This window comes from Podarcis gaigeae (assembly GCF_964106915.1).
Source record: "Podarcis gaigeae genome assembly, chromosome: 2".
NCBI classification, from domain to species: Eukaryota; Metazoa; Chordata; class Lepidosauria; order Squamata; family Lacertidae; genus Podarcis; species Podarcis gaigeae.
Window position 1 is genome coordinate 115,422,581 of NC_139679.1, and position 13,227 is coordinate 115,435,807.

The 13,227-nt window shown below is 41.4% G+C and overlaps 1 protein-coding gene across 1 annotated transcript in view; it reads right to left on the reverse strand.

Annotated features, from left to right (window-relative positions):
- Positions 1-8,334: 8,334 nt before the first annotated feature.
- Positions 8,335-13,227, reverse strand: part of LOC310837648 (uncharacterized protein) — a 44,529-nt gene continuing 39,636 nt past the window's right edge. The window contains exon 4 of the mRNA XM_083724569.1: positions 8,335-9,852. Within this exon, the coding sequence (XP_083580695.1) occupies positions 8,447-9,852 (1,406 nt within the window). The 3' untranslated portion in view covers positions 8,335-8,446. The remainder of the gene's footprint in view (positions 9,853-13,227) is intronic.

The following is a 13,227-nucleotide window of genomic DNA, read 5'->3' on the forward strand; positions in this document are numbered from 1 at the left end:
GACCTGGAAGCTGTACGCCGTCTCCCTCGGCCAATAAAGCGAGATGGGCGCCACAACCCCAGAGTCGGTCACGACTGGACCTAATGGTCAGGGGTCCCTTTACCTTTACCACAAGCAGGACTTCAGCACAGGATCACTCTCCTCTCCTGTGGTTCCCAGTAATTCCTGGTTTTCGGAAGCACTGCTGTCTCCCGCAGTGGAGAGGGAACATGGCCATCATAGTTCATAGCCACTGTTGGCCTTATTCGCCATGAAAGTTCCTCCCCGCATTTTTCACTTGCCTTTATTCGGATGATTAGGCCCCTAGATCATGGCCTCAGTGCAAGAGAAGATCATCGTCATTATTTTATTTATTACCTGCCTTTTACTAGCAGGTCCCAGAGCGGGTTACAACAATTTGAAATTCAGAGCGCATATTGTTTGTCTGTCTCAAGAGACAATGGAGTGAGCTTCCTGGGGTAGAGTCAAACAGCTGTGTTAGCAGCGCCCAGGTGACCTCCATGGGGCACAAGGCTGGGCAGCGTGTTTGGAGGTCCTGGGCTGCCCAGAGGATAAGACACACAGCCCTTCTCGTCCTCGCTGATGGGGTCCAAAGGAAAGCAGTGCAAGATGCTTGGCACCAGCTTGGCTGCAGGAATTGCCAGAAGGAGTCGTATGAGTGGGACCCCACTCCAGATTTGTTTAGGGTTTACTCCTTTAGCCTTTTCTTCTACCAAAGGTATCCCACAAGGCAACAGAGGTTTGGAACCAGAGTTTTCCTTCTTCTTGTGCTACCTTTTCCGAGCACAATTCAAAGTGTTGGTGCTGACCTTTAAAGCCCTAAACGGCCTCGGTCCTGTAAACCTGAAGGAGCGTCTCCACCCCCATCGTTCAGCCCGGACACTGAGATCTAGCTCTGAGGGCCTTCTGGCGGTTCCCTCACTGCGAGAAGCGAGGTTACAGGGAACCAGGCAGAGGATCTTCTAGTGCCTGCCCTGTGGAAGTTTCTCGTCCAAGCAGCCTGTCCACATCCTCGGAGGTAACAGACAACTCAGTGTGCAGAGCCCTGCTGAGAATAAACACCACAGTAGCAAGCAATTGTCACGACTTGTCCACACCCAGGCAAATGTATACATATTACCTATTCAAAACCAGCCTTCATCAGCTTGGCCAGAACGTCCCATCAATCTACCTGGCCCACAAGGGCACAGGTGGCAACTATCCAAGGCTTACAGGTAGCTCCAAGGTCTGGCCCCAGAGCCCAACATCCCTGGACCCAGAGATAAGCACAGCATCAAAGCCAGCCAATTAGCAACTGCATATGCATATGTGAGGTCATTCTTGCAACAACTACCAATTAGTTATGGCACAGAGATTGGCGCCCAGGGGGAAGTGCAGTCATCCGCCCTGGGGGGATTTTGTCACACACACGCCGGTCAGGGATAACATCCAGGGCGGACCACCCACACAGCCCCCCCCTTCCTATATCCATGGTGTCAGAGTGATCTGTCTGAAGTGAAACAGAGAAAGATCACTAAATGTTTATAGGGGAAACCTGTGCAGGAACAAATACTGCTGAGGTGAAAGTAAAAACCTTTCGTAAGAACCAGTAAGACAATTCAAGTGAGAAGGTACCCGTGTTTGAATAAGCAGGAGATTATAAATATATTCTTCTCCGTTACATGCTTATGAAAGTAAAGTACTTTTGAGTAGAAAGAGTCTGGACATTGTAGAGTCTGCAAAAAGAAACTAACACCTAGAAGAGCTATATAGCTTCCTAAAAGGTAAAGGTAAAGGTACCCCTGCCCGTACGAGCCAGTCTTGACGGACTCTGGGGTTGTACGCCCATCTCACTCAAGAGGCCAGGGGCCAGCGCTGTCCGGAGACACTTCCGGGTCACGTGGCCAGCGTGACACACGGAAACGCCGTTTACCTTCCCACTGGTAAGCGGTCCCTATTTATCTACTTGCACTTTGATGTGCTTTCGAACTGCTAGGTTGGCAGGCGCTGGGACCAAGCAGCGGGAGCGCACCCCGCCGCAGGGATTCGAACCGCCGACCTTTCGATCGGCAAGTCCTAGGTGCTGAGGCTTTAACCCACAGCGCCACCTGCGTCCCTATATAGCTTCCTAGCTGTAAGCAATTCACAGAGAGACTTTAATGTTGTATAAAGGTTGGGGAGTTGAGAGGTAGGGAGAGAGAGTGGGGGGAGGGGTAGTAAACTTTAATTAATTTACAGAGTACATGCAAGGTTTTTGTATTAATGTGAGATGGGTAGGTTCTCTTTCTATTCATTTATTAGTATTTATTGGCAGTGGGAAAGATCGGGACCCCCAGGGCACAGTTGGTTGCCTTCAGTTGATTGCAGTAAAGGTGGTGGAAGCTGAATCATTTGGAGGAACAGATTGTTGCAATTCTTGGAAAGGATGGAAAAGAGCACGGCTACATCGTGGTTTGGTTCTTCAAGTACTTGTCGTTAAAGTTGTTCCGTGGAATTCCTGATCTGGACCTTGTGTGGAAATGAGTTCTCTCCATCACAAGAATAATTTTCGAAGCTTTACTGCAGACCAATCTTAAACAGTCTTACAAAAAGATAAACACGATAAAGTAGCACATTGCAAATAATGTTCAATCGTTTATGTAATTCAGTCAGCTTTCCTCTCTCTGGTCCCAGATGGACATCCTAAGTTTCTTCTTCATTGCATAACTTATTTGCAACTGCTGCTGCTTCTCCTAGCCATCTCCAGCAAGCACCCACTGACTTCTCAAGTCTAAGCTTCCTTCTGTGAGAGCTCTGTAGCTTCTGTTTCCAGCAATTATTTACTAGGAAAGACTGCAAGGAAGGGGAAAAAGAAAGGTAAAAAACATTCCCCCCACCCTGGACACTGTAGGAGCTGAATGAAAATAGCCCTGTCTGACTGAATAGCTACTGGAGAGCATAACATGGGGTTTAGCTGTATTGCTCACCTGCCTCTCTAGACTGGTCTTTTCTTGGGGCCGGGGAGCTGGCAAACCCGGAAGTATACTTCTGGGTTTTTGCCTCTCGCGTGTGCACAGAAAAGCTCTAGCGTGCCGCAGAAGCAGTGCCTCTGCTTGCGGACTTTTCGGGTTGCGCACGGACCCCTGGAACAAATTAAGTTCATATCTGGAGGATCCACTATAACTGTAAGCTGAAATTCATGCTTGATGCATCTGACAAAGGACATTTCCAAACAATCTCTGTTTTGGGGTGGGATTCAGTCACACACAGGAAAATTCAGGTTGCATAATTAAAGCTGCATTGGAGTTATTGCACAACACACTTCCTCAAAAGACTGCAAGGAACAAAACAACCGGGTGGGGGACCCCACCAAACTATATAGTGGAATACGTGAGAATGAATTTTTTGAAAGGGATCTGTGCTTTATTAAAGTTTTATGAACCCACTACCAGCAAAAACCCATTTTGAACAACAACAAAAGTAGATTATTTGCAACTGGTCGAAAGAAACCCAAGCCAGCCATGTTCACAAACATGGAATTGTAGGTGGGAATGATGCACTGACACAGGAATCCAAGTAAAGAACTATAGGCCAATTTCGCTGCTAAATAATGATTATAAATTGTTTGTGAGTATATTGGCAAACAAACTGAAAAAAATGTTGAATTAAATAATTCAGAAGGACCAAGCAGGTTTTTTACCTGGCAGACAGATGAAAGATAATATAAGGAATCTCGTTAATATAACTGAATATCTGACTGCCAGAAACGAAAAACAGGCGACGTTAATTTTTGTAGACGCAGAAAAGACCTTTGATAATATATCCTGGGAATTTATGTTAAAGAATTTGGAATTAATGGACACTGGACAATCATTTCTAAAAGGAATAAAAGCGATATACTCTGAATAAAGAGCAAAACTCATAGTAAATGACATAGTAACAGAAAATATTGAGATTATGAAAGGTACAAGACAAGGGTGTCCATTATCACCATTGTTATTCATATCTTCCTAAGGACAATAAGGAGAAATGAAAAAATAAAAGGAATTTCAGTAGGTCGGAAGGAGTATAAAGTGAAAGCCTTTGCAGATGACTTAGTACTAACAATAGAAGAACCAACAACCAGTGCTAAAGAAGTGCTAGAAGAGATAGAACAATTTGGGCACGTAGCAGGCTTTAAACCGAACAAAAAGAAAACTAAAATGATAGTTAAAAATATGAAACAGGAATTGGTGGAAAGGCTGCAGCAACAGATTGGTATAGAAGCAGTTAAAAAAGTTAAATACTTAGGAATTTGGTTAACGTAAAAAAATAGACCTTTTTCAGAACAATTATATGGTGTGGAATGGATGTGGAATGGAATTTAAAAAGATCTAGACGTATGGGGAATGATGAAATTATCATTTTGGGGAAGGATTTCGACTATTAAAATGAATGTGCTACCAAAAATGCTATTTTTGTTTCAATCAGTTCCAATAATCAAGTGGGCAGCAAATTTTAAAGAGTGGCAAAAAGTAGTTTCAAGATATATCTGGCAGGGGAAGAAACCGAGAATTCAATAAAAGTTATTAACAGATGTTAAAGAAAAAGAAGGCTTCGCCCTGCCAGACTTGAAACTGTATTATGAAGCATTTGGCCTCTGTTGGTTAAAGGAATGGATGTTGTTAGAAAATACAGATTTGTTAGATTTGGAAGGTTATGATAATAGATTTGGTTGGCACACATATTTATGGTACAGTGGTGCCTCGCAAGACGAAATTAATCCGTTCCGCGAGTCTCTTCGTCTAGCGGTTTTTTCGTCTTGCACGGCTATTAGCGGCTTAGCGGCTATTAGCGGCTTAGCGGCTTAGCAGCTATTAGCGGCTTTAAGAAAAAGGAAAAAAACTCGCAAGAACTCGCAAGACGTTTCGTTTTGCGAAGCAAGCCCATAGGGAAATTTGTCTTGCGGAATGACTCAAAAGACGGAAAACTCTTTCGTCTAGCAAGTTTTTCGTCTTGCGAGGCATTCGTCTTGCGGGGCACCACTGTATAATAAAACAAAAGTCCATAAAGGATTTGGAAACCATACATTCCAAAGATCTCTATTTGAAATATGGGATAGGTATAAAAACCTATAAGAATGTAAAACACTGCAGTGGTTATCTCCATTAGAAGCAATGAGTGTGAAAAAGATAAATATGAGTGAGAACTGGGTTACTTATGGAAAATTAATACAAAAAAGAAGGGAGTAAATGGAAAATGAAGCCATATGAAGAAGTTAAAGAATATGTGAATGATTGGCTGCACTACCGCCAAGTCAATGAAATGTTTAAACAGGATTTTAAGGGAAAAGGATTTGATGAAAATAAATCAAAATTTGAAATAGAGGTATTATTAACTGTAAAATTTTGTGTAAAATGTATAAATTTCTGCTTGAAAGATGAGGAGGTAAAGTCGGTTATGATACATTGGGCCAAAGATTTTGGGTATAACATACAGTTAAAAGATTGGGAAAAACTGTGAAAAGGATTAAAATCTACTGCTTGCAATGCCTTAAAAGAAAATGTGATGAAAATGATGCATAGGTGGTATATTACGCATGTGAAATTAGCTAAAATGTATAAAATTAGTAATAAATGTTGGAAATGTAAAGAAAAAGAAGGAACATTTTATCATATGTGGTGGGAATGTAAAAAAGTGAAAATATTCTGGGAAATGATATATAATGAGATGAAAAAGATGTTGAAATATACATTTTAAGAAACTAGAAGCATTTTTACTTGGCATTGTAGGAGATGATATAAACAGAAGGGATTGTAAATTGTTTTTATATGCAATGACAGCAGCAAGAATATTATTGGCACAAAAATGGAAGCAAGAAGAACTACTGATGAAAGAAGAATGGAGGATGAAATTGATGGACTATGCAGAATTAGATAAACTAACCGGAAGGATTCGAAACCTGTGGGAGTAGAGATTCTCAGAAGACTGGAGTAAATTTACGGACTATTTGAAAAGTAATTGTGATGAACAGATCACGCTAGTAGGTTTGCAAGAAGTTATGTGAATTTTTTGAAATATTGCAAAAAAGACAATGAGGAGAACTATTAGTTAAGGATAATTAAGGGTAATACGAAATTAAGAAATGCATTATTAGTGATAAAGAACGGAAAATCATCAGAGGCAGAGGCGTAGACGGAAGTCCAAAAATATTGTATAAGATGAGAAGTTTTGTTGTATAAATGTAGGAATTAATATGTTAAAAACTAATATATATATTAGTTTTAGTAACAACACCAGGCAGGTGTGGCAAGGTGTACAAGAATTAACAGGGTATAAATCCAAGGATTCCCTGGCAGACGAGGGAGGGGCATCCCTCGCAGAGGATCTGAATGCCTTTTTTGCCCGTTTTGAAGTAACATCCGCAGCAACACCTGCTGAGGCTTTACCACCACCACCACCACTCCCTGTGAAGGCTTTGCCACCATCACCACCATCGTCGTCATCAGTACAAAGGAATGTGGTAGTCTCTGTGGAAAAAGAAGAGATGTGGAAGGTTCTGAAGGGAATCAACCCAAGGAAGGCCACAGGGCCAGAGGGGGTAGCTGGAAGGGTACTGAGAGACTGTGCAGATCAACTAGCAGGAGTTTTCACTGGGATTCTAAATCGATCCCTAGCCCAGGCTATTGTTCCATCCTGCCTAAAGTCCTCTACTATCGTTCCAATAGCAAAAAAATCTAACCCGGAAGATCTGAATGACTTTCGCCCAGTAGCACTCACCCCCTTAATCATGAAGTGCTTTGAAAAGCTGGTACGAAATTATGTCATTGCCTGCTTACCAGAGGGACTGGACACATTCCAATTTGCTTATAAAACGAAAAGATCGACAGAGGACGCTGTTGCGATTGCCCTCCATGCCATTCTTGCACATTTGGAGCAGCGGGGGGGTTATGCCAGACTGCTTTTTTTAGATTTCAGCTCGGCATTTAATACCATTCTACCACAACGTCTGATGTCTAAACTGGAAGATCTGGGGCTTCTGTTATCACTGTGTGGGTGGATATTGGACTTTCTGTCAGACCGCCCCCAGAGGGTTGGGTTGGGCCCTTATACCTTTAATACGCTTAAGACTAACACAGGAACACCACAGGGATGCGTACTTAGTCCACTCCTTTATATTCTCTACACGTACGATTGTGTCGCTGCTCACCCTAGTAATAGGGTTGTCAAATTTGCAGATGACACAACCGTGATTGGGCTTATCTCTGAAAGGGAAGGTAAAACGGACTATAGAGATGAGGTGGAGCGGCTGACAGAGTGGTGCAGAGCTAATAACTTGCTTATAAATACAAGGAAGACAAAGGAGCTTGTGGTGGACTTCAGGAGACAGAAAAGCAATGTCCAGCCACTTTTGATTGATGGGTTCTGTGTGGAGAGGGTAACAACGTTCAGATTTTTGGGTATTGAATTACAAGAGGATCTGTCCTGGAGTGTCAACACAGGGGGGCTTGTGAAGAAGGCGCAGCAGAGACTGTACTTTTTGAGAATCCTAAGGAAAAACCATCTTCCGCAGAAACTGCTGCTTGCCTTCTATCACTGTGCCATTGAGAGCGTGCTCACTTATGGCTTATGTATGTGGTACGGAAGCTGTACTATCCAGGACAGAATGGGGTTGTGCAGAGTTGTTAAGGCAGCAGAGAGCATTGTTGGCTGCCCACTCTCCACCTTAGAGCAGATTTATGCCACAAGGTGCCATAGGAAGGCACTGGACATAGTAAAAGATCCATCGCATCCTGGTCACTGTCTCTTCGAGCTCCTGCCATCGGGACGGAGATACAGGACGATGAAGACAAGAACGAGCCGTCTCAAGAACAGCTTCTTCTCCAGAGCGATCTCGGCCCTGAATGGGAAACCTGGACTTTGAAAGTCATCTAATCTTCCTTGCTGTATTATACTGTATTGTTTTAATTAGTGTTTTTATAGTTGTTCTGATTTTGTGTGGAGTGCCCTACCTGAGTGGATGGAGCAGCCAAGTAATTTTCATTGTTCCCGAGAGGGGGCAATGACAATAAAGATATTTTTATTTATTTATTTATTTATTTTTATTATAATTATTATTATTATTATTATAATATACATATATATGTGTGTGTATGTGTGTATATACACACATGGGAAATCCAGATCCTGCTGTCTTTTCTGAGCAATTTGCAGCATTTGCAGTCCAGAATCCAGATTCCAAGATATCCAGATCGAAAGTCTTCAGATACCTCTTGAAAAAGAGAGGATCGCCAAATAGCATGGCCCCCAAGAATGTAAACAAACACTGCCAAATTATTTTCAACACACCCAGAGTCTTGACAGTCATCTTCACTTCCCAGGAAATCTGGGAAACCTGAGTGGAAAACTCCATACACTTATATGGTTTGCCTGGGTGTGAATTTGCTAATGAATATTAAGGTGTCCACTCCCTCTGAAGTCCTTTAAAAATTCAATACATCTGTAGTTTTCATCGTGTGTGAGTTCGTTGGTGTCTTCTAAGTGCTCCACATTCACTGAAGCTCTTTCCACATTCAATACATTGAAATGGTTTCTCCCCCGTGTGAGTTAGTTCATGGCTTCTAAGGTGTCCATATTGACTGAAGCTCTTTCCACATTCAATACATTCAAATGGTTTCTCCCCTGTGTGAGTTCGTTGGTGTATTCTAAGGTTTCCACTTCCACTGAAGCTCTTTCCACATTCAATACATTTAAATGGTTTTTCCCCTGTGTGAGTTCGTTGGTGTCTTCTAAGTGCTCCACATTCACTGAAGCTCTTTCCACATTCAATACATTCAAATGGTTTCTCCCCCGTGTGAGTTAGTTCATGGCTTCTAAGGTTTCCATATCGACTGAAGCTCTTTCCACATTCAATACATTGAAATGGTTTCTCCCCCGTGTGAGTTTGTTGATGTTTTCTTAGTGCTCCACTTTGAAGGAAGCTCTTTCCACATTCAATACATTTAAATGGTTTCTCCCCTGTGTGAGTTCGTTGGTGTATGCTAAGGTTTCCACTTTCACTGAAGTTCTTTCCACATTCAATACATTCAAATGGTTTCTCCCCCGTGTGAGTTCGTTGGTGTCTTCTAAGTGCTCCAAATTCACTGAAGCTCTTTCCACATTCAATACATTCAAATGGTTTCTCCCCCGTGTGAGTTTTTTGGTGTCTTCTAAGTGCTCCACATTCACTGAAGCTCTTTCCACATTCAATACATTCAAATGGTTTCTCCCCCGTGTGAGTTAGTTCATGGCTTCTAAGGTTTCCATATCGACTGAAGCTCTTTCCACATTCAATACATTGAAATGGTTTCTCCCCTGTGTGAGTTTGTTGATGTTTTCTTAGTGCTCCACTTTGACGGAAGCTCTTTCCACATTCAATACATTTAAGTTGTTTTTCCCCCGTGTGAGTTTGTTGGTGTCTTCTAAGCTGTCCATATTGGCTGAAGCTCTTTCCACATTCAATACATTTAAATGGTGTCTCCCCCATGTGAGTTCGTTGGTGCCTTCTAAGGTTTCCACTTTCACTGAAGTTCTTTCCACATTCAATACATTCAAATGGTTTCTCCCCCATGTGAGTTCGTTGGTGTCTTCTAAGTGCTCCACATTCACTGAAGCTCCTTCCACATTCAATACATTTAAATGGTTTCTCCCCTGTGTGAGTTCGTTCATGTATTCTAAGAGCTCCACTTCCACTGAAGCTCTTTCCACATTCATTACATTCAAATGGTTCCTCCCCCATGTGAGTTCGTTGGTGTCTTCTCAGTCTTCCACTGTGCCTAAAGCACATCCCACCTTCCATGCATTTAAACTGTTTCTTTGTTCTTTCCAATGAATTCACAGATGACTCCATAGAATTCTTGCCATCATCTTCCTCACCTGTTTAGGAGTGGGGGGGGGGGAGAATCCTGTTAAGACTTTCAAGAAAGGAACTAAACACATGTCAATACCAATATGCACTGTCTCTTATTTTAACTCTGTCTCCTTTCTCCACTGTCCTTTCTTATGTTCCAAACTTTTAGGAATGCAGATAAGATAATGGCAAGAAAAACACATGATCACTCCATTCACACTTAATAAACTGCATTATTTTATAATTTATGGTGGAACTGGCTTCTTAGACACATCTCTGTACAGTGGTACCTCGGGTTAAGTTCCGGAGGTCCGTTCTTAACCTGAAACTGTTCTTAACCTGAAACAGCACTTTAGCTAATGGGGCCTGCTGCTGCTGCTGCAACACCAGAGCACTATTTCTATTCTCATCCTGAAGCAAAGTTCTTAACCTGAAGCACTATTTCTGGGTGAGCAGAGTCTGTAACCTGAAGTGTATGTAACTTGAAGCGTATGTAACCTGAGGTACCACAGTATTTCTCTTTTTCCATGAAGGAAATGATCACAGGCTCGAATAGCAGTCTCTCCTATGACTAAGAAGTAAAACTTTCATGTTACTATGCCACATGAAACTGAAAAAATATTGCAATATATTAGAACAGGCATCCTCAAACTTGGCCCTCCAGATGTTTTGGGTCTACAATTCCCATCATCCCTGACCACTGATCCTGTTAGCTATGGACGTTGGGAGTTGCAGTCCCAAAATATCTGGAGGGCCAAGCTTCGGGATGCCTGTATTAGAAGATAAGAGCTTGCTCGATTGGGCAAAGGCCCACCTAGTCCAGCATCCTGTTCTCACAGTGGCCAGCTAGATGCCTGTGGGAAACCAGCAAGCAGGATTTGTGTATAGGAGCCCTTCCTGTGCTTTCAGTCTAATCCTCTTTTTCAAGCTATACAAGTTGTTGGCCAACACACCTGTAGGATGGAAGTCCAGAGATTTAACTCAATAACTCTTCATCTAAAAGGCAAGAAAAATATTCCATTTAGAGTATTGATCATATTTTGGGCAATATTATGAAAGGTGTTTTAGCAGAAAAAATTCATCACAAACTGGCCTGCTTTCTACCAGGAGAATAGAAGGAATATAATTGATATTATTGAATATTTGGAAGTAAGAAATGAGAAAAAAGCGGCCTTAATGTTTATAGATGCTGAAAAGGCTTTTGATAATGTTTCATGGGTTTTTATGAAAACGATAAAAGAAAAAATGAATTTTGGGGAAGCATTTGGGAGAGGAATTGATGCAATTTATTCTTACCAACAGGCTATGCTGATTGTTAATAAGGTTATAACAGAAAAGTGTAAAATAACAAAGGGGACAAGACAAGGATATCCCCATCACCATTATTATTTATTTTGGTATTAGAGGCTCTGGCGAGAGAGAAAGAGTGGAGAAATTAATTAGAGGTATAACGGTAGGTAATAAACATATAATTAAAAGCTTTTGCAGTTGACCTTGTAATTACAGTGAAGGATCCCAAAAGTACTCCATCAAAGGTAGTAGAAAAGATACAGGACTTCGGGCAGGCTGGAGGCTTTAAACTAAACAGGATTAAGACTAGGTTTTTGGCAAAAAACACAATGAAGCAAGACAAAAAGGAATTACAACAGAAAAAAAGTTAGTTATACATAAAAAGTCAAATACTGAGATATTTGTCTGACAGCTAAGAATATTAATATTTTTAAAGACAATTACGAGAATGTGTGGAAAGAAATAAAAAGAACTTTAGAGATATGGGGAAGAATGAATTTATCATTTTGGGGAAGAATATCAGTAATAAAAATTAATGTATTGCCAAAAATGTTATTTTTATTCCAATCAGTCCCGACAATAGGCAACGCAGGATGCTTTGAAAAATGGCAAGAAGATATATCTAGGTTTACCTGGAAAGGGAAGAAACCAAGGATAGAAAATAAATTAGTAACAGATGTAAGAGAGAGAGAGGAGGTTTTGCTCTGCTGGATTTGAAACTTTATTATGAAGCATCCTGTATCTGCTAGAAACAGGAATGGATTACATTGGAAAACATAGATAATGTATTTTAGATTTGGAAGGACACAAATAATGGATAGCATGCATATTTATGGTAGGAAAAGGAAAAGGTGCATAGAGCTTTTCAGAATCATATAGTAAGAAAATCAATTTTCAGGGTATAGGAGAAGTATAAAAATTTGCTTGAGTAAAAAACACCCTGGTGGCTTTCCCCCCTTTGAAGCAATATCTCTGAAAAAAATGAATATGAGAAGTAATTGGCCGACTTATAGAGAGCTGTTAACTGAAGTTGAAAACCAACTGAAATTAAAAGATTCTGAAAAGATAAGGGAAGCTGTAACCGACTGGTTACAGTACCATCAACTAAACGATATCTTCAAGATAGACAAAAATAAAGGTTTTAGTTATGAGAAATCACAATTTCAAAATGAACTCTTAGGAAGTAACATAAAAAGTTCTGTCTAAAATGTGTAACTTGCTCCTAGAATTGTATACAAAGGATGAACAGGTCAAATCAGTTATGACTAAATGGGAAAGGGACTTAGGACATAACATGCAAATGGCAGATTGGGAGAGGCTTTGGAAAACAGATCTGAAATTCACAGCTTGCTGTACATTGAAAGAAAACTACATGAAAAGGATGTACTGGTGGTATTTGACTCCTAGTAAGTTATCTAAAATGTATAGAGAAAGTTCAACTTTCTGCTGGAAATGTAAAGAAGTGGGTACCTTTTGCTAAATGTGGTGGTGTAGTGGTTCTGGCCCCTTGCCCTGGCCCCTTGCCGTGGCAAAGGGTCTTGAATAACTCAGAGAAGCTATGAAGTATGCCAAGCAGGGCACCCAAGATGAACAGGTCATAGTGGAGCGTTTTGACCAAATGTGATCTACCTGGAGGAGGAACTGGCAAGCCACTCCAGTATCCCTGCCAAGAAAACTCCATGGACAAAGACAACAGGCATATAAAAGTTATGACGCTGGAAGATGAGCCCTTCAGGTTGGAAGGCGTCCAACATGCTACTGGGGAAGAGCGGAGGGCAAGTACAAGTAGATCCAGAGCTGATGAAGCGGCTGGGCCAAAGCCGAAAGGACGCTCAGTTGCGGATATGCCTGGAAGCAAAAGGAAAGTCCAATGCTGTAAAGAAAAATATTGCATAGGAACCTGGAATGTAAGAACCATGAACCTGGGTAAGTTGGATGTGGTCAAAAATGAGATGGCAAGAATAAATATTGACATCCTGGGCATCAGTGAACTAAAATGGATGGGAATGGGCGAATTCAGTTCGGATGACCATCGTATCTACTACTGTGGGCAAGAAACCCGTAAAAGAAATGGAGTGGCCCTCATAGTCAACAAAAGAGTGGCGAAAGCT